The 20,538-nt window shown below is 42.0% G+C and overlaps 1 protein-coding gene across 2 annotated transcripts in view; it reads left to right on the plus strand.

Annotated features, from left to right (window-relative positions):
• Window positions 1-20,538, plus strand: part of PIK3C2G (phosphatidylinositol-4-phosphate 3-kinase catalytic subunit type 2 gamma) — a 337,252-nt gene that overhangs the window by 214,128 nt on the left and 102,586 nt on the right. For both annotated transcript variants that reach the window (XM_032796037.2, XM_032796039.2), the window contains 2 exons: window positions 10,609-10,765; window positions 20,360-20,469. In XM_032796037.2, coding sequence (XP_032651928.1) covers window positions 10,609-10,765; window positions 20,360-20,469 — 267 coding nt within the window. The remainder of the gene's footprint in view (window positions 1-10,608; window positions 10,766-20,359; window positions 20,470-20,538) is intronic.

Genomic DNA, 20,538 nt, shown 5'->3' on the forward strand with positions numbered 1-20,538 from the left:
ACTAGATTTTTATTGGTAAATGGTTGGTTTCACTGTACACATACAAACTGATGAAAAAATATTTCCATCTATAATAATCAAAATTGACAGATGAGTAAAGTAGGAAAAATGCAGCTTGAGAACTTATTATAGTTTGATATAAGGCTATTTACTTGGTTTATTTTTACATGTGATGTTGACGGTTTGTGTTTTAGTTGTTAGAAATATTTAACTTTTCAAATCTTAACATTGACTGCCATTAAATAATTATTGTCTGACCCCACCTAATTTCCCTCAGTGTGAAAATTTAAATGGATAAAAAATATGCTTAAAAATAAACATTTATGAAAAGTAAATATCAAATTCTGCCAAGCCTAGTATACATGTCAACTATTTTTTAAAAAAGGAAGAAAATATCTTGAATACCTTGAAGAACTTGTGCAATAATTACAGAAGAAAATGAGAAACTACTGTTCCTAATCAAGAGCAATTTGCCTCTTGAATAAGGTGTATCATGCTGGCTGGAAATCAGATCCAATCTGGAACATATATTGTGAGTACTTCCAGGCTCAATGGGAGAATTGCCATAGCCTTCAATAGCAGTAGATTGGGCTCCATATCTATAAGTCTATCAGGGTGGGATTTTCCAAAGTACTGGTGCGACTTAGGAGCACAATTCCCATAAAAGTCAATGATATCTTTGAAGATCTTGTGCTTGGAAAACTACTGTCATGGATGCTAATATAATAACTTATATTAGTGAAACTGGTATCAAAGAGATTTCAGTGTAAACCGCAACTTTTTTCCCCCTCTGCTGTCTGCATCTCCAGAAGCAGGGGAAACAGTAGGAAATGGCCAGTATTAAAACCAGGTTTTCTGGCAGACTGGTACAAGCTTGATTGATGGCCCCTGCTCAGTTAAGGAATGTGCATCAAAACATAACACTCCTATTCTGCAATTCCTCCAGGCTCAGAACTTTCAGCCCCAGATCCACAAAAGTACTTAGGCACCTAACCCCCAGATTTAGGTGCCTAAGTTCCACTTTTAGGCACCACTACGATCCACAAAAACCTCACTTGGCTGCCACCTAACCCTGTAGGCACCAAAACTGTTTCAGCGCCTAAGTTTTTGCAGTGAAGATTTCCATGGGTACCTATGTTTCTGGCTCTTTCTATGCACACTACAGCCTGCCTCTAGGCACCTGGGTGTTTTTCCGTCACCTAAGCCCCAGAGCGATTCATGAACCGGAGGAAGATAGGGTGTCCTCCACCTCAGTTGTGTGTGGTGCCTGATCTGGTAGACATGCTCACTGGTGGCCCAACTCCACACAAAACAGTGTGGGAAAAGAAGCTCTCTTTAGCCAGCTGCTTAGGATATGCACCTGGGATGAGGGAAAACTCTGCTTTCAGTCCCCACCTCAACTTGATAAGAAGAAATTTGAACAGGGATCTGCCACCTCTCAAATTAGTGCTTTAATTAGGCTATAGGATATTCTCATAGGAGAGATTGAGGGAGACCTCTATTCACATGGTTCCACTGTTAAATAAATTATTGAACAATTAACTGTTTATTGGGCCAGAAGAAGAGAGAGAATCATTCCATGGCCCAATGTCTAAGGCACCTCCCTAAGAGATGGCACATCTCTGTTTAGCTCCCCCCCTCATAAGACTGAGGGGAGACTTGAATGAGGGGTCTCACACATCCCAATGAGCACCTTAACCACTGGGCTAAAGATGATAACAGAGTGTCTCCTCCTTCATCTTGCTGTTCTGTGTGGCATTTGGTGGCCTCTGAGCAAGCCTACTAGGTCATGCCCTGCATGTGAATTAGGTGGAGGAACACCTATCTTTCCCTGGTTCGCATGGCACTGAGGATAGGTGCCTCTATGCAGCCTGGACTTAGGTATCTATCTCCCTGAGAGGGATAGGAGTTAGGACTCATCAGCATCTCCCATTGGCTAGCTTAGGAGGAGAGCACCCTACCTTGCTGACTTTTTTAGATCCCATTCTAAGGTCCTATCTCTCCCCATTCATTGTATTCAGAGCCTAGGTGCCTCACTCAGGCTTTGTGGATCCCATTATTGTCCTGGTGATTTTGTAGGCACCTGAAAGTTAGCTGTTGTGACAATAGGTGTTGCAACTCTTATGTCCCATTGTGGATCCCCAGGCCTCACTGACCTCAAAAGCACTTCACCATGAGTTCTGTGTATGGAAGCCTCCCTTATGTCTGTTGCAATAAATGAAGGTTTAAAGGAAGAAAACAAAAGCTGGGAGAAATCCATCTGGAGAAATAAATTCTGGTTAACTCTAGGTGGCAGGCTGTTCAGAACTCACTCAATCATTTGTCTCTTCTCATGGGTTTTAATGTGCAATTGCTGTTTGGGGTAGACTGTTCTCTTTAGACATACAGGGATATGTATATAAACCCTTGATAGTTGAAAGAATGGAGGTCTCAACAAGGTGTGGGCCTGCTTTTTATTTCGCAAGAGTTTGCAAATAAATAAATAAAAATGTGGAGGTGTCCGGAAGGTCTACACTTCTGTATTGTCTGCTTTAGTAAAAATAAGACTCAATTGAATATAGATTTACAATGAGCCAGAGGCAATGTAACTGGCAGCTTTGGGGTGATCCTGCTCCCATTGAAGTCAACGGCAAAAATGCTGTTCATTTTGGTGGGAGCAGGAATAGCTTTTGGCTAATCTACTAGCAAAATACAGAATGGAATGTTCAATCGCTTTGAAGGTTTACACAGAGTTTGGGGGGAAATGTGCATTTTATTGAACTGTGTTGCTCAGATCTTAGTTATTGTGTCATAGATTTGAAGTTTAGATTTTAAAGCTGTAAAAGGTCAAATGTATTAAATTAACGTAAAGGATCTGACCATGACTTTGTCTGTGACACACACATTCACTGAGCTCACTGTACACACAGGCACCAGCCCAAGTATACCATGCATAGTTCTGAGGTGCCATGCACTCAAACCCGCATAGTGTGTAGAGTCCCCAAAGAAACCTCACTTTACGCTACCCTAGTGCTGTGTGGGGTTCGACAGTGGTTGGGATAGTGTACAGTGCTGCAAATTTCCCTCTGGCCTTAAGTTTTCACTGACCATGCCTACTTTTGCACTGATTCACATGAGGCATGCACTAGTGATAGGGTGACCAGACAGCAAGTGTGAAAAATCGGGACGGGGGTAATAAGAGCCTATACAAGAAAGAGCCCCAAATATCGAGACTGTCCCTATAAAATCGGGACATCTAGTCACCCTAACTAGTGATACTCACATGTGGTCATAACTTCAGTGGACAAGGGGACAGCATATCAGTGGCTTTGTGTAACTTCCTCTTTTTCCTAACCACATGGGGCAACCCACTTTTTAGTCTTATTTGGTGACTCCTTACTAAGACCCTGATAAGGCCTAAAGTAATCAGTGGGAGTCTCTCTATTGAATTCAGTAGACTTTGGACAGACCCTAAATCCTCTTTGCTTCTGAACACATTCTGTAAACATCTTTGTATTTGATTGTTACTTTATAGGCTCCAACAGCCTGGATTGTATGTGAACTGATGTAGACTTAGGAATAAAAACCATAGCAACGCTGAATATTTTGATTATAAAAATGCTTTTTCATTTTAACTTTTGATCAGTGGATGATCTGGTTCATTAATTCTATACATGGTTAAGGAGCTATGGAGTGTTTGAATAATTCTTTGTATTTTACACATGGCTCAGAGCTGCTGTTCACCCATGAGATCATTCAAAAATAGTTTTATGCCACCCATTAAATAAATACCCTTGTACAAGAGACTACTGTTCTTAGTCTGTCGCCAGTCTTATTCCCCCAAATTAACCTCAAACTTACTAAATACTGTATAGCTCTCTTAAAGTAGGAGATCATCTCCGTTACAGAGTGGATTTTTGTTCACCTTTTTGAGTGGTTGCTTAAGGCAGGTTTTACTGTATAGTAGTTCACAGCCTGTTTCTATAGTGTGTGCAAAGTTTGTCCTTCCGTGCCAAACCTACAGAAATAAGCACCTGCATTAAAAAACCTACAGAAATAAGCACTCAAACTAAAAAATAATGCTGTGCATTATTTAAAGAAGCTTTTGGTTTTGCAGAAGAATAAATGATATCCACATTCAAACACTGACTGAAACCTTTACTTTTCTACTGATTGCATCTGAGTTCCAGTCACTCCTGCTGAGTACTACTACTTATTCATGACAGCCTAGAAAACCCAGTGTGTATATGTGAGTGGCTGGATGAATGGATAGAGCAACTGATTTTAAACTAGTCAAAGTTCTCTGTGGTTTCTCACGCTCTCTTTCTTCTGTGTGCATATGGGCAATTGAACTATATCTAAAGTTAAACTAATCTTTGACATGCTTCTCGTTACATCTCTTGTGGTGTGACTAGAACAAACTTTCCCCTAACAGCACAATGGGAAGTTTAGATTGAACTAGGAAAAAGGTCACTTGCACTTTGGCTCATGTGCTCCAGTTACTAAATAAAGGAGGAAGTTGAGACATCTTTCTCACTGGAAAAAACATGTTCCATACCGTGGGATTCAGAATAGGGAAAGCTGGAATCTTTGCTGACCTCATAAACTTCATTATCAGCTTATTTCAAATGTTTCAACCCAGTGGTCAGTAAACCCTAGGGAACTTACTGTTCCGCAAGTCTAGGGATGTAGCAAGTTTCCAGCCAATGGTAAGATCCTGGTAAATATTCTCCTTATCCCTAATTTATTTGTTTGTTATGCCTGCTGAGCTATCCAATAACTTGAGGCTTGCTTCCTTCCCTGCCTCCCATGTCATATCATCCAAACATTTTTAGCCTCCAGAGGGACACTAAAAAGCATTCCCATGAACATTTGGAAGATCAGCAATACACAGTGACGTTCATCACTGGGCTTTCTTTTCCTTGGATTAATTTAATAAACCTTAGGTCACAGCGATAGCAAAATATACCCCATGAAATCCCAGTACTATATAAAAGCCTGTTTGCCCTAAGTGTGTGCATTCTCTAAGTGTGTGCATTGTTGAAATACTTCCACTGTAAAAAACTAGAGGATCCTTCATCCCATCTGGGGAGGGTGACCAGACGTCTTGTTTTTAAAGAGACAGTCCTGTTTCTTGGGACTTTTTCTATTATCCCCCACCCCCTGCCCTGTTTTTTTTACAGTTACTATCTGGTCACCCTACATCTGAGGCACAGCTTGCAGTGAAGAAAGGAGGCCTCATAATGCATGATTTTGCTTGTATGCTGCAGGTACATGGTCAAGGCCAAGTTACACCAGCTCTTTGCAAAAATACTTTTACACTAAAGAAGATGCTCCCCCTGTGCTCCCCTTGTAAGGTAGAGGGTATAATATAGTGAAAAAAAGCTTGTGTGGCCTTCCAAAATGGAGACATAGTCAAGGCCAAATCTCCTACTTATCATGTTGCCCCATAAATGCAGCACGGAAACAGAAAATAAGAAGTGAGCGCTCTCCATGTTGGGGGCTGAAAAATCTTCTCTGTTAGGTACATGCAACCGCACTGATTTAACTGAAGATGCACAGGTTTAATGGAGATCTGCATTTTGGCCCATGGGGCCTCATTCGTGCACATGTTGGTGATGATATGGAGTACTTGCTCTTTCGGCCCCCTCTAGTAGTGATATATTATATGAACTATTTATGATCTGTTTGACAAATATTGAAACCATGTGAAATATCTTTGGAGGAACATATTGTTATTAAGGTTATGAATGGTTTATGTATAGCTGTGGGCCAGGGATTGTATGCTGCTTGGGGGGAGGGTAGCTTTTAGTTCCTCTAGGAGCTAAAAATAGTGGATGATGATTTAAGGTGAATCATTCAAGTTGTAAACACCTCTGGAGAGGTACCACCCCCTGCGATGGCTTGCATGTGCATGTTCAGACTGGGTTTTCCAGAGACTTGCAGACAAATAAAGGGCTTCTCTCATAAAAAGGCTGCAGTTAAACTGACTTGAGATCTTCTCTCTGATCCAGCAAATGATTGGACCTTCTGTCCAAGGGGCACTCCAACTCTTGTAGAAGGTTTGGAAAGACTCTGGCCTACTAGTGTCCCATGGGGGCTAATGAGTAACTCATGATATTTTAGTGTGTGTTTTAAATATTTCTATTGTTTTCTCTGTAATGCTTTTACCTTAAGAATAAAGGTGCTTCCTTAGAAAGAGCTATGCAGTAACTTGTAACTGCTGGCAATACACTGTTCATAGCCATTGGAGAGAAAGCAACACATTGAGGCTGGCCGTTATACAAACTGGCTTGCTGTGGATATCACAGTGTAAGGCAGGGAACTGTGCCACCTTAAAGCCCTGTCAGGCAGGAGAGACGTGGGGTCTCATCCAAGAGACATGACATCTGGGAGCCAGAAACCTTAAACGGGGGACCACAGAGGGTAAAAACAGATGCAATTACCCTGAAACTGTGACAATGTGGATGTCATACTAACAGTGGCATGTGTTAGGACCTGAAAGAACTGGAAAACGTGCCATTTCATGTTCAGGTCTGCGTAGCTGACTGCATAGAAACACCGTCCCTAGCAGATTTATATCCAAATCAGCCATATATCTGTTATAGATATTATTCCTGTGTCTTCTAATGAGCTGCTGATTTTTTGATTGAATGTCACTATGTACTGAGTTTCTGGCAGTGCACATCAAGGAAGAAAGAGCTGCCAGGCAAACAAACATATACTCATGTGCAGTAGCATTATACAGTGTATGCACACCGATAAGCCTCTTTTCATGCCTCCTCTGTTTCAGTTGCTGCTATGTGTTTATATATGTACGGATAGAGAGGGTAATTTTTCAGCTCTGGAACAGACATTACTTTTTCCTTATATAGACTGAAACAGCAGTCACCATTTGTTGCTGATGATGTAAACTTGAACATGTATGATGGACTGACAAAGTAAAGTTTACACTTTGCAGTTCAGGAGTCATTTATGGGGCATCTTTTTCCCCTCCATGCTTTTTATATTTCAAACAGGGCTTCTGAAAAGCAGCAGGCAGAAAGGGACACATGCAGAAATTCACCCTTGTAGATGTATTTTACACAGCCTTTAAAAGCCTTATATCATTGAAAATTAGTTTTAAAGATATCTCAATTAAGATGTCCCCTGTTTCCCATATTGATGATTCTTGTTTCCTCTCCTATGTTATACTTGTTCATGTTGCTATTTTTTTTAATTGGGAGGTGCTCCCTTTGTGAGCTTTTAGCTGGATTAAATACTTGCAGCCCTGGAGTTTCAATATCTGGTTACCATGGAAGAGAGAAACTGTGATGTCAGAAGAGCTTGAGCAAAACCAGGCTTAAATGTTCCAAAGGAAATCAATTTTCTACATCATATTTTTCAGATAAATTATAAGAGGAAAGGTCCAGCACCTTAGACGGGAGACTTGAAGGAAATTGAGAAATTTAAGAACCTTGTAAACTGTTTCAAAACTTCTTGCAACATAGCTAATGCTGCAAATCATATAAGAGCTGTCAAATACCAGTTACATGCTCAATAAAGCCTACAAAAATTGCTTAATGCTAGCAGCCACTGTGCTATGTGAAAGTCATGCTGTACCCTAAACTGCGTCTTCCACTAAAAACACTGTTACTCGCAGTTTCTGATTTCAGCTCAAATAACCATGATGCTGATTTAACATGAGACATTTGACCTTGCTTCAGAATAATTGTGCTTTCACAGAATATCTTATTCCTTGGTGTAGATGGATGCAAACCTCAGAATTCAGATATGGATTTTAAGCCTCACAGAGCACAGGGGTGCTTTATATCTGGAGATATGATTAGGCTTCTTATAAAGAGAAGACCCTGCAGCAAATCTGAGATTGAGGTTTGGTTTTCAAACATCACCAAAGACAGAGGAGCATTGAAATCCAGATTTTGGGGTTGGACCCTACTCCAATCTTAGGTAAAAATGATCAGTTTTGCAGGGTTGGCTCTGTGACTGTCTCCCAGGCTGACTTCAGTGAGTGTCCTCGGTTCAAGTCTCATTCAATAATGACGTAGGACTATTTAGAAGTTAATGTCAAAGAAAAGTAGTTGTGTTAAGCAGGTGACAGAAATAACTTCTGTCTCTAAAAAAAGCTGAATGATGGATTAAAGACTGGGCTGGAAAAAAATTGCTTATTGAGATCAGTAATAGACGTGGTTTTATAATGTGTGATTGAGACACATAATCTCCAGAAAGAGAGCTCACAAAGCCAAAAGGCAGCAGTGATGTTCTGAAACAGCTTCTTATACAATACAGAAAAGATTGGAAAGAAGAGAGAATATTATGGGCTCAATTTCACCCCTGGTGTAACACAATTAAAATCCATGAAGTTACACAAAAAATGTATTTAGCCTTTTGACTTAAACCTTGGCAAACTGGGTTCTTTCCGGGTGTACTTCACCTATATGTAGAGCCCTACCAAATTCACGGCCATGAAAAACATGTCACAGACCATGAAATCTTGTCTAAATCAGGGGTTCTCAGACGTCATTGCACTGCAACCCCCTTCTGGCAACAAAAATTACTACAGGATCCCAGAAGGGGGGACCAAAGCCTGAAGCTGCCAAAGCCCCACCACCCAAAGCCAAAGCTCCACCTCCTCAGGCCTAGGGGTCGAAGTGCAAGGGCTTCAGCCCCAGGCAGGGGGCCCATAATCTGATCTCTGCTGCCCCAGGGCTGAAGCCCTCGGGATTGGGTTTTGGCCCCAGGCCCCAGCAAGTCTAAGGCAGCCTTGGCAACCCATTAAAATGGGATCATGACTCACTTTGGGATCCCCCCTGCCCAGGTTTGAGAACTACTGCCCTAAAGCTATACAGATTTCATGGGGGAAACCAGCATTTCCCAATCTGGGGCTCCTAACCCAAAAAGAGGAGGTAGGGGAGTTGCAAGGTTATCGTAAGGGGGAGGATCACAGTATTGCCACCCTTACTTCTGTACTGCCTTCAGAGGTGGGTGGCCAGAGAGCAGCAGCGACTGCCATGCAGAAGTGTGGATGGCATGGTACAGTGTTGCCACCCTTACTTTTGCGCTGCTGTCTTCAGAGCTGGGCACCCAGCCAGCAGCCACCGCTCTCCTGCAGCCCAGCTCTGAAGACAGCACTGCCATCAGCAGCAGTGCAGAAGAAAGAGTGGGAATACTGCAACCCTCCTACAATAACATTGCAACTCCCCCACAGTCCTCTTCTGAGTCAGGACCCTACAATGATAACACCATGAAATTTCAGATTTAAATAGCTAAAATCATAAAATTTACGATTTTTAAAATCCTATGACCGTGGAATTGATCAAAATGGACCATGAATTTGATAGGTCCCTACATATATGTGGACAATTTTTAAAGCAGAGAGGGGGGTTGTGGGAGGCTTTAATCCAGAAACTGTGGGAAAGGGGGCGTATTCAGAGCAGTAGGAATGCAAAGCAAGCTGCCAGTCTTGCCTGGGGTTATCCCCCAACATGAGCATCCAGTGCAACTCAGCTTCATCACTGCAGCCATACAAAGAGCATGTGTCTGCAGAAGATTAACTGGTAATGGGCTGGGCGATACTGAGATGGGAATTGTTTGTAGGGAAGATGTTCAGGTTTCTTGTGGAGAAGAATCAGCAACTAGAATGGGATCAGGCCCCTCATGAGTGAATTTTTAACTAGAGAGGGCCTCAAACTGTGTAAAGTGTATCTGGAGTTCAAATCTCCCAAAGATTTGGGAATATTTAGATTCTGGAGGTTGGCTCAGGCTCACCTCTAGCTCAGGGTTAAATCTAATCCACTGTGTATATTACCTGGATTATAGCTCTCTGATCTGTTTACATATATCTGTATACACAGTTATGAGGAATAAAACCATGCAGTAGTTCTCTCTGTGCTGGAATAAAACAGTATATCAGGCTATATTGAAGCTGAAGCTGTCAAAAGGGAGAATTTTTAGCAAAAGCCTGGTTAATTCATTCTTTTTGCAATACCATAGCGTAGCTACAAAATCCACAAGCTATTAAAAAAGCAAGACATTGGCCCAGATTCTGCTGGCAGTTTACATCTGTCTAAATCCAGAGTAACTGGATAAAAGACAGTGTTTATCTGGATTTATTTTGGTGCAGCTGAGATAAGAACCAACCCTTGACAGTTGTGTACTCAAAAGCAGAAAAGCACCCTAGGTTTGGGGGGCATTTTGTTTATTTTAAATACACTTTTTGCCTGGTAGAGAGTTATATTTATATCCCACTCTGTTCAAGTGCAGCTTTTAAATATTTCAGTACCAGGAGAGAATATGCGTCAAGATCAAGACCATTATTCTGAGGCATGGAGTAGGGAAACTGAAGGAGTGAGAGTTAAAAATAAATTTTTAAAAATTGTGTTCAGTTGTTGGCTTCCCCAAATTGCTGCACAACCATGTGCATGAAGAAGATCTCACCTAGAGACCTGTGTCTGCCACAATTAGTCAGCATCACTGAGTGTTCTGGCATGGAGTTATCCACCCTGAAGGAAGGGAGGAAAGAAATAATGAGAAGGGAAAGATTGGGAAAACAAATATTAACAGGGAGTTAAAAAGCTCAACCCTCTGTTAGGATTTGCCATTTTTCATTGTATCTTTTTTTTTCCCAAGGGACCGAGCACCTTTTATCTTCACTTCAGAGATGGAGTATTTCATCACAGAAGGTGGAAAAAACCCACAGCGTTTCCAAGAGTTTGTGGAACTTTGCTGTCGAGCTTATAATATAGTCAGGAAACACAGCCAATTGCTCTTGAACCTGCTGGAGATGGTAAGAAGGTCAGGGATGTAACCAAAAAAACCCTCAATCCCTCTTGTTTTCTTTTTCCCCTGTAGCGAGGCTTAGAGGGATTAGATTTTTATCGGTAAATGTCAATCACATTGTACACCCATGAACCAATGAAAATATATATTTTTACCACTAATAATCTAAATTTACATTAAGGCAAAGAAAGAAAAACGCTGCTTCAGAAGTTACTAGCATTTGACTTAAGGGTCTTTACTTTGTATATTTTGACATGTGATGTGTACAATTTGTTAACAGTTCTAAAGGTTTAACTTTGAATCTCAATGTCTACAGTCATTAAATAATTTCATGCAATTGTGAAAATGTAAATCGATAAAACTTGAAAAAATCCTTAAAATTAGGCATCGATATTATCACTCAAAATTGTAAAATAATCAAATTCTGCCAAGCCTCTATTGCTGTGATTTAGAGTGTTGTCAAATTTCCAGGATTTTTTTTTCCATGCAAATTTTAGCAACTTTATTTAGAGTGTCACCTTTGTGCTCGCAAAACATCATTCTGCCCTCTCTTTTGTGTGAAAGCTAATTATGTTTTTGCTCATATTAAAGTTTAACCCTATTTTTTTAAAATTGGAACATTTTTGTAAAATTTTAACCAATTGCAGAGCAACTCAAATGAAAAGGTTTTCTTTTGTGAATGTTTCACCCGGTCCTAATTCCAGATTTTCAAATTGCAACTCTGTTCAGAATTAAAGAAGTGAACTAATTAAACTAAACTCACAAACTGCATTATGTTACAATACCCTATGGTGATTGATCTAGGACACTGCAGCCATTGCAGAGTTTCGGGAGCTATTATTGTAGAATATTACCATGCTTTGTTACTGAGATAAATACAGTAAAGAAAAAAGGCTACATGAGGACTTCGTAGAAGAACCGGTTGTAGAGGACAGCCTTGGTTCGAGTGATAATGAGCTAATTCAGTTTAAACTAAATGAAAGGATAAACAAAAAATAGATCTGCAACTAGGGTCCTTGATTACAAAAGAACCAATTTAAAAAAATTAAGAGAATTAGTTAGGAAAGTGGACTGGCCTGAAGAATCCTCTAAATGTGGAGGAGGCTTGGAATTAGTTTCTGCAACTTTGACTTAAAGTATCTGAAGCCTCCATCCCAACCAAGGAGAAAAAATGCGTAGGGAAGGGTTGCAGACCAAACTGGATGAGCAAGCATCTCAAATAGATGATTAAGAGAAAGCAGAAAGCCGACAAGCAATGGAAGATGGGAGGGATCAGCAAGGAAAGCTACCTCTTGGAGGTCAGAAAGTGTAGGGATAAAGTGAGAACTGCCAAAAGCCAAGCAGAGTTGGACCTTACAAAGAGAATTAAAACCAATAGTAAAAGGTTCTATAGCCATATAAATAAGAAGAAAACAAGGAAAGAAGAAGTGGGACTGCTAAACACTGAGGATGGGGTGGAGATTAGGTTTTGGGTCATGCCTAGATAATCTTTAAACAAATATTTTGCCTCAGTCTTTAATTAGGCTAATGAAGAGCTTAGGGGTAGTGGCATGGTGACTAATGGGAATGAGGATATGGAGGTAGATATTACCACATCCAAGGTGGAAGTCAAACTTCAACAGCTTAATGGGACTAAATTGAGGGGGGGGACAGATAATCTCCATCCAAGAATATTAAAGAAACTGGCCCGTGAAATTTCAAGGGCAATAGCAAGGGTTTTAATGAGTCTGTACTTTGTGACTAGAGAATTGCTATTATAGTTCCTGTTTTTAAGAAAGTGGAGGGAAATTGATCTGGGCAACTACAGGCCTGCTAGTTTGACCATAGTGGTATGCAAGGTCTTGGAACAAATTTTGAAAGAGAAAGTAGTTAGGACATAGAGGTGAGTGGGAATTGGGATAAAATGCAACATGGTTTTACAAAATGTAGATCGTGCCAAACCAACCTGATCTCCTTTTTTGAGAAGATAACTGATTTTTTAGACTAAGGAAATGCAGTAGATCTAATCTATCTGGATTTCAATAAGGCATTTGATAAATTATTAGTTACATTGGAGAAGATGGGGATTAACATGAGAGTTAAAAGGTGGATAAGGAACTGGTTAAAGTGGAGACTAAGACAAGTTATGCTAAAAGGTGAGCTGTCAGGCTGGAGGGAGGTTACTAGTAGAGTTCCTCAGGGACTGGTCTTGGGACCAGTCTTATTTGACATTTTAATTAATGACCTTGGCACAAAAAGTGGGAGTGTGGTAATAAAATTGTAGATGACACAAAGTTGGGAGGTGTTTCCAATATGGAGGATGACCAGAATATCATACAAGAGTGATCTTGTAAACTGGAGTAATAGAAATGTGGTGAAATTTAATAGTGCAAAGTGCAGGGTCATGCTTTTAAGAACTAACAACAAGAATTTTGCTATAAGCTAGGGAAGTATCAGTAGGAAGTGACAAAGGAGTTGAAAGACCTGGGTGTATTGGTTGATTGCAGGATGACTATGAGCCGCCAATGTGATGCAGCTGTGAAAAAGGCTCATGCAGTCCTAGAATGCAACAGGTGAGGTATTTCCAGTAGAAATAGAGATGTTTTATCAGTGCCTTTATAATAGTACTGAGGCTGAGAGGGGTACTGTGAGACTTTTATTGATTAATGTTTGTAAAGCGCTTTCAGCTCTGCAGCTGAGAGATTACTCAGTAAAGCCCAAATCAAAGGCCCAGTGGAAAAAGCAATCAGTTGGGCTGTGCATTGCAGGGCTCCTTCAAGGAAGGAGCAATGGAATTCCCGAGCAAGTCTGTTGAATGATCATAGATCGGCTATACAACTGCTACTAAAGCCCTAGGGCTCTGCACCACCTGTACCTCTCATACGCAGGAGAGGAGAAATGATAGGTATGGCAGTGAGTGGATCTGCTGTCTTCTCCACATATTCTTGTTGTGTGGTGGCATGCCAGGAGACTCCACAATGCTGCACTGCACTGCACTAAGGATTGTTTGTGCCCACCACAAGACCCCCAAATCTTACCTCTCTGAGCACCCTCTGATGTGCAGCAAAACTGCACTCTTATGGCCAAAATGAAAATTATACGTTGCAAAAGATGCCATGTGTTTCCCATCTTAAAGCAATTTTGAAGCTAGAACTGGTGTGTGAAATGGGATGCCCTATAAAAGGAGTACATAGATCATAGACAATCATAGAATCAGACGACTGGAACGGCTCTCAAGAGATCATCTAGTCCAGTCCCCTGTACTGATGGCAGAACTAAGTATTAGCTAGACCACTCTTAAAAATCTCCAGTGACAGAGATTCCACAACCTTTTTGGGCAATTTATTCCAGTGCTTAACCATCCTGACAGTTAGAAAGTTTTTGCTAATGTCCAACCTAAACCGCCCTTGCAGCAATTTAAGCCCATTGCTGCTTGTTCTACCCTCCTCCTTGTAACAACCTTTTATGTACTTGAAAACTGTTATCATGACCCCTCTTGGTCTTCTCTTTTCCAGATTAAATAAACCCAGTTTTTTCAATCATTCCTCATACATCATGTTTTCTAGACCTTTCATTATTTCTGTTTCCTTGGACTTTCTCCAATTTGTCCACATCTTTCCCAAAATGTGGCTCCCAGAACTGGACACAATACTCCAGTAGAGGCCTAATCAGTGTGGAGAAGAACGGAATTACTTCTAGTGTCTTGCTTACAACTGTTCTTGCTAATACATCCCAGAATGATGTTTGCTTTTTTTGTAACAGTGTTACCCTGTTGACTCATATTTAGCTTGTGATCCACTATAACCCCCAGATCCCTTTCCACAGTACTCCTTCCTAGGCAGTCATTTCCCATTTTGTATGCGTGCAACTGATTATTCCTTCCTAAGTGAAGTACTTTGCATTTGTCCTTATTGAATTTCTTCCTATTTTCTTCAGACCACTTCTCCAGTTTGTCCACATCATTTAGAATTTTAATCCTATCCTCCAAAGCACTTGCAACCCCTTCCAGTGTGGTTTCATCCGCAAACTTTATAAGTGTGTTCTCTGTTCCATTATTTAAACCATTGATGAAGATATTGAACACAACTGGACCCAGAAATGATACCTGCATGACCCCATTTGATCACTTGTCCGTGAACATGGACATCTGTGCACAAGGATCCATGCTGATTACCTGAGAGCTTCTGGATAGATTTTTAAAGTTTTGGTTTTAACCCATGAAGCCCTAACTTGCCTGGTACCAGGTCCCCCTGTGAGACCACCTCTTTCCCTTTAGTACAGTGCGATCATTGCAGTCAGTAGAGGTGTTGATGCTAGAGCCCCTTTCATATAACAGAGAGGGGGATGCTGGGAGAGTGTTCTGCACAAGGGCCACAGAGCTCTGGAATGGCCTCTGGCCTCAGATCTCATATTGTTTGGATCTGTTGGCATTCAGGGCACATTGCAGGTTCCATTTGTTTCACATGGCCTTTGAAGAGCAGTATGGGTGTTGAGCTACAAGCCAACATACAGTGATGTGTTAGCACTTGATTATAAGCTGCAGCTTGGTGAATGAGCTTGATGGTATTGCATTCTGGGTTTGGTAATTGTAAATAACTGACAGGGAACTCAGAGCCTGTGGATGGGTGCTCTTATTTATTCTAAAGAGAAAGGAAATAAAACAAGAGATTTGAGGAGTGATGGGATGTACCAGGCCCTTCGAGGCCTCCTGCTGGAGGCCCCGCGGTCCTACCACACACACACACACCCATCCTGGGAAGGAGCAGTGAAGGTGAGTCTAGGGTGACCAGATGTTCTGATATTATCAGGACCATCCCAATATTAGGGACTTTTTCTTATATAAGCAACTAATTTCCACCCTGTCCTGATTTTTCACACTGGCTATCTGGTCATCCTAGGCCTGGAGAGGCCTTGTGGGAACAGCCAATCAGAGCCCAGCAGGCTCCAATAAAAAGAACTGCCAGGCCTAAGCAGGTCAGTCCCTGGCTAGGACCAGAAGGCTGAGGATGGGTGCTTTGCTCTGACTAGAGGAGCTCAATGGGCTGATCCTACTGGCTCTGAGAATGAGAAGATTTGACAGCTGTAACCCTGAGGTAAGGATGAAGAGCAAGGGGCTGCATGGGAAATGGCCCAGGGAAGTAGCAGCAGCAGCAAACTGGAAGCAGTGATACATGTTTATAGGGTCCCTGGGTTGGGACCCAGCATAGTTAGTCGTCTCTCCACTGGCTTACTTGCAAAGTGACCAAAGCCCTGAGAAGGGGAAAAGGCTCTGTTGGGAAGCTCAAGTGAAGGGCAGGACTTAGAGGGGCATGGCGGTCACCCCAGTACACTCCTTTCTGTCAGGTGTGGTGCCACAGCTTGATCTCATTAACCAGAGCCATAGCCATAAATATAAAGTAGAAGAGACCAGGATTCTTTACCCACCTCGACGCATAGTACTGTATGACAATGGACAACACACTTCATCTCTCAGCACCATAGTTCTCCCAGCTGTAAAATGGGGATATTTTTACCTACAGTCCTTTGTAAACTGCTTGAAGATATATAGATAAATAATATTATGTGTTTGTAAGTGCAAAATATTATTATTGTGCCTTGCCCAGTCTCAAGAAGGATGAACTCTAACTGGAACAGGTGCAGAGAAGGGCTCCTAGGATGATCAGGGGAATGGAGGGGCCTACCTTATAACTGGAAAAGCTTGGCTTGTTTAACCCAGCAAAACTAAGACTGCAAGGGGACATGATTGCTCTCTAGAAATACATCAGGGGGTAAACACCAAAAAGGAAGAAGTTCTATTTAAGCTAAAGGACAATGTTTGCATACAAACAAATGGACATAAATTGGCCAGGAATAAATTTAGGCTAGAAGTTAGAAAAAGGTCTTATAACCATCAGAGGAGTGAGGTTATGGAATAGGAGTAGAAAAGGCAAACTAGTTTTAAAATGGATCTTGATGAATTATTACCGGGATTATTTGATAGGGTTGCCTGTGATAGCAGGGGACAGAACTCGTTGACACAGAAGGTCCCTTCCAGTTCTGTGCTCCTGTGCCCTCTTTGTGTTTGCCAAACCCCTCCCAACTGAGGGAAAGATTCTCTTGGAAACTAAACCATTTGAATTCACCTCAGTGATTTTTCAGTCTCTTCTGCGTAACCAGTGTTCAAGCTGTCACAGTTCCAGCAGCAGTCCAGACAGAGGCTGAGACATTAGGCAACATCTAAGCCATGATGCTGAGGAGAAATGGTCCCAAAATACAAACACATTGATTTAAAAATATAGAAAAAATGAAAAGAAATAAGGAAAACAAATCTCTCTCTTCTCTCCCCCTTTCACTTTACAACAAAAGCTATGTTTCCCTTTTATTTGGTTTAATCTTCTGAGATCAGTGGGCACTTCTATCTGCACTGGAAATATATTTCATTGTGGAATGTACACACTCAAGCAGCAATGGTAAAGTTATATTTGTATTCTTTCTGAGCAATGGGTGGGAAAGATTTTCTATTACACACAGTCCATCATCTCAACTCGGTGTGAGGAATGTGCAAAGTCAGTGGGTTTTAAACCTTTATTAGAAACTTTTCTCTTCTTTTTTTTAACATTTTAAAGTGCCTAGGGACAGGTGTGCTGGACACATTGAACATGTCTAGTTGTCCACTTCTCATTGCACTACACTAACAATGTTGTTAATTCTCATGACTATATAAATAAGATTGGAAGGAAGGAAGACTTTGCATTTAGGAAGTGTCTTTCATCCAGTAATACTTAGGACATATTCAATCATTTTACAACATATTCAATCCTACTAATACTGCTGTAGAGGCAAGCAACTACTATTGTACCCTTCTGCTGGACTGGGAAACTGAGGCACAGAGAGGCTAATGGTATCTGGCATGTTACAAATAAAACTGAGTACATTAACAAAAACAGTTTCTTACAGGTAGGTGTATGTACCTAATTGCATGGATTTGAAATAGTGTGACGTTGGGATGTAATGTTTTTATAGATATACCTTTAGGTATAAGGAGTTCATAGAGTAAGGAGAGGCATCCATTCTGGTTTAGTGTTGAGTTTGGTTGGTGGGGAGGAGGTTATCACAGCTGAAGGTGGTATCTGCAGCCTGCCCTGGAGATCTGTAGGTGGGTGCCCTTTGCTGCCTTACGGAGGCTGAGGCCTGGTCTACACTACACATTTAAACCAAATTTAGCAGAATTAAACCGATTTAACCCTGCACCCGTCCACAAAATGAGGCCCTTTATATCGATATAAAGGGCTCTTTAAACCGGTTTCTGTACTCCTCCCCGACGAAAGGAGTAGCGCTGAAATTGGTATTGCCATGTCGGATTAGGATTAGTGTGGCCGCAAATCGACGGTATTGGCTTCTGGACAGTATCCCACAGTGCACCATTGTGACCTCTCTGGAAAGCAATCTGAACTTGGATGCACTGGCCAGGTAGACAGGAAAAGCCCAGCAAACTTTTGAATGTCATTTCCTGTTTGCCCAGCATGGAGTTCTGATCAGCAACAGGTGCAATGCAGTCCAAATCCAAAAAGAGCTCCAGCATGGATCTGTATGGAGATACTGGATCTGATCGCTGTATGGAGAGACAAATCTGTTCTATCAAAGCTCTGTTACAGAAGACGAAAATGACAAAGTATTTGAAAAAATCTCCAGGCTATGATAGACAGAGGCCACAGCAGGGACTCAGCACAGTGCTGCGTGACAAGCGTAACGGAAAGCCAAAGAATCAAATGGATGCTTATGAAGAGAGGGAGGGGGACTGAGGAATCCAGCTATCCCACAGTCCCCGCAGTCTCAACAAAAAGCATTTGCATTCTTGGCTGAGCTCCCAATGCCTGAACGGTCAAAAACATTGTCCGGGGTGTTCAGGGTATATCTCGTCAATTTACAGCCCCCAGAAAGAAAGGGAAAAAATCGTTTCTTGCCATTTTTCAATGTCACTGATGTCTACTGCATGCTGCTAATAGACGCAGTGCTGCGGCGATGAACAGCAGCATCCCTCCCTTCCTTTCCTGATGGCAGATGTACAAATGGTGTCAAACCATCATCACCCGTGAGTGGTCCTGGCTGGCCTCGGTGAGGTTGGCCGGGGGCGCCTGGGTAAAAATGGGAATGACTCCCTGTCATTCCTGGCAGACGGTACAAAATGCTGCGTAACCGTCCTCATCATAGCTGGAGCCTGAGCTCCATCAGCCCCCTCCCCCTTTTGTGTGTAAAGAAAAGATTCTGTACTGCTCTGGACTACCATAGCAGCCGGTGGCTGCGATCCTGTCCCCCCCACCTTTTAATGTCCTGCCTGGACTATATAGCAAGCTGGAGGCTGCCTCCCCCTCATTTTATCTCGCTAAAAAGTCAGTGTTTCTTATTTCTGCATTCTTTATTACTTCATCACACAAATGGGGGGACACTGCCATGGTATTCCAGGAGGGTTGGGGGAGGAGGGAAGCAACGAGTGGGTTTGTTGCAGGGGCACCCCCTAGAATGGCATGCAGCTCATCATTTCTGTGGGATCTCTGGGGCTCTGACCCAGAGTGGCTGTGCTCTCTGGCTTTCTAGTAGACTTGCCCCGTATTCTAGGCAGGACTGACTCTATTTTTAGACAAAACATAAAGAAGGGAATGACCCGGGGAGTCATTCCCATGTTTGTCCATGCACCCCTGACCGACCTCAGCGAGGCCAGCCAGGAGCACCCATAACATCAGCAGATGGTACAAAATGATTGATAACCGTCATCTCATCACCAATTTGCAATGGCAGATGGTGCAACAGGTATGGTAACCATCTCCGCTACCTTGCAAAGGCAAACGAATGCTGCTGTGTAGCACTGCAGTACCGCCTCTGTCAGCGGCATCCAGTACACATACGGTGACAGTGACAAAAGGCAAAACAAGCTCCATGGTTGCCATGCTATGGCGTCTGCCAGGGGAATCCAGGGGAAAAGGACGTGAAATGATTGTCTGCCGTTGCTTTCACGGAGGAAGGATTGAGTGACAACATTTACCCAGAATCACCCGCGACACTGTTTTTGCACCATCATGCATTGAGATCTCAACCCAGAATTCCAATGGGCGGGGGAGACTGGGGGAACTATGGGATAGCTATGGGATAGCTACCCACAGTGCAACGCTCCAGAAATCGATGCTAGCCTCGGTACCTGGGCGCACACCACCGAATTAATGTGCTTAGTGTGGTCGTGTGCATTCGACTTTACACAATCTGTTTTACAAAACTGGTTTATGTAAAATCGGAATAATCCCATAGCGCAGACATACCCTGAGAGGGGAAAATAATGTTTCTGTGTATACTGAGGTGGTGGACTCCTAGTAGAGAGATCAGTTGCAAGGAATTTAATTCATGAGGTCCTGAATCTATTTGAATACACGCTCTTCTGGTGTATCAATGTGAAGAGGTTAAGAGTGCATTTCATTCTCCTAATCCGTGCTCTGTGTGTTATACCCAGAGTCACACATTGCCGAAATTAGGAGAGGTTTGTAATTTATAAATGGGGAGAGTTCTTTCCCTGTAACTCCACTTTTTTCTAGTTCCCCTGTTTCATTTAAATTATGTTCAATGCATTTATTGGATCAATCCTGTTTATTCAAAGATGCTGCATGCAGGATTGCCTGAGCTGAACAGCGTCCAGGATTTGAAGTATGTGTATGATAACCTTCGTCCACAGGACTCAGACCTCCAAGCCACAAGCCACTTTACCAGGTAAAAAACAGAAAAGAATTCAGAAAGTATGCCCTCTTTTAGGCTTAAAGAGACGCTGCCAAATTACAA

This window comes from Chelonoidis abingdonii, chromosome 1 (assembly GCF_003597395.2).
Source record: "Chelonoidis abingdonii isolate Lonesome George chromosome 1, CheloAbing_2.0, whole genome shotgun sequence".
Taxonomy (NCBI): Eukaryota; Metazoa; Chordata; order Testudines; family Testudinidae; genus Chelonoidis; species Chelonoidis abingdonii.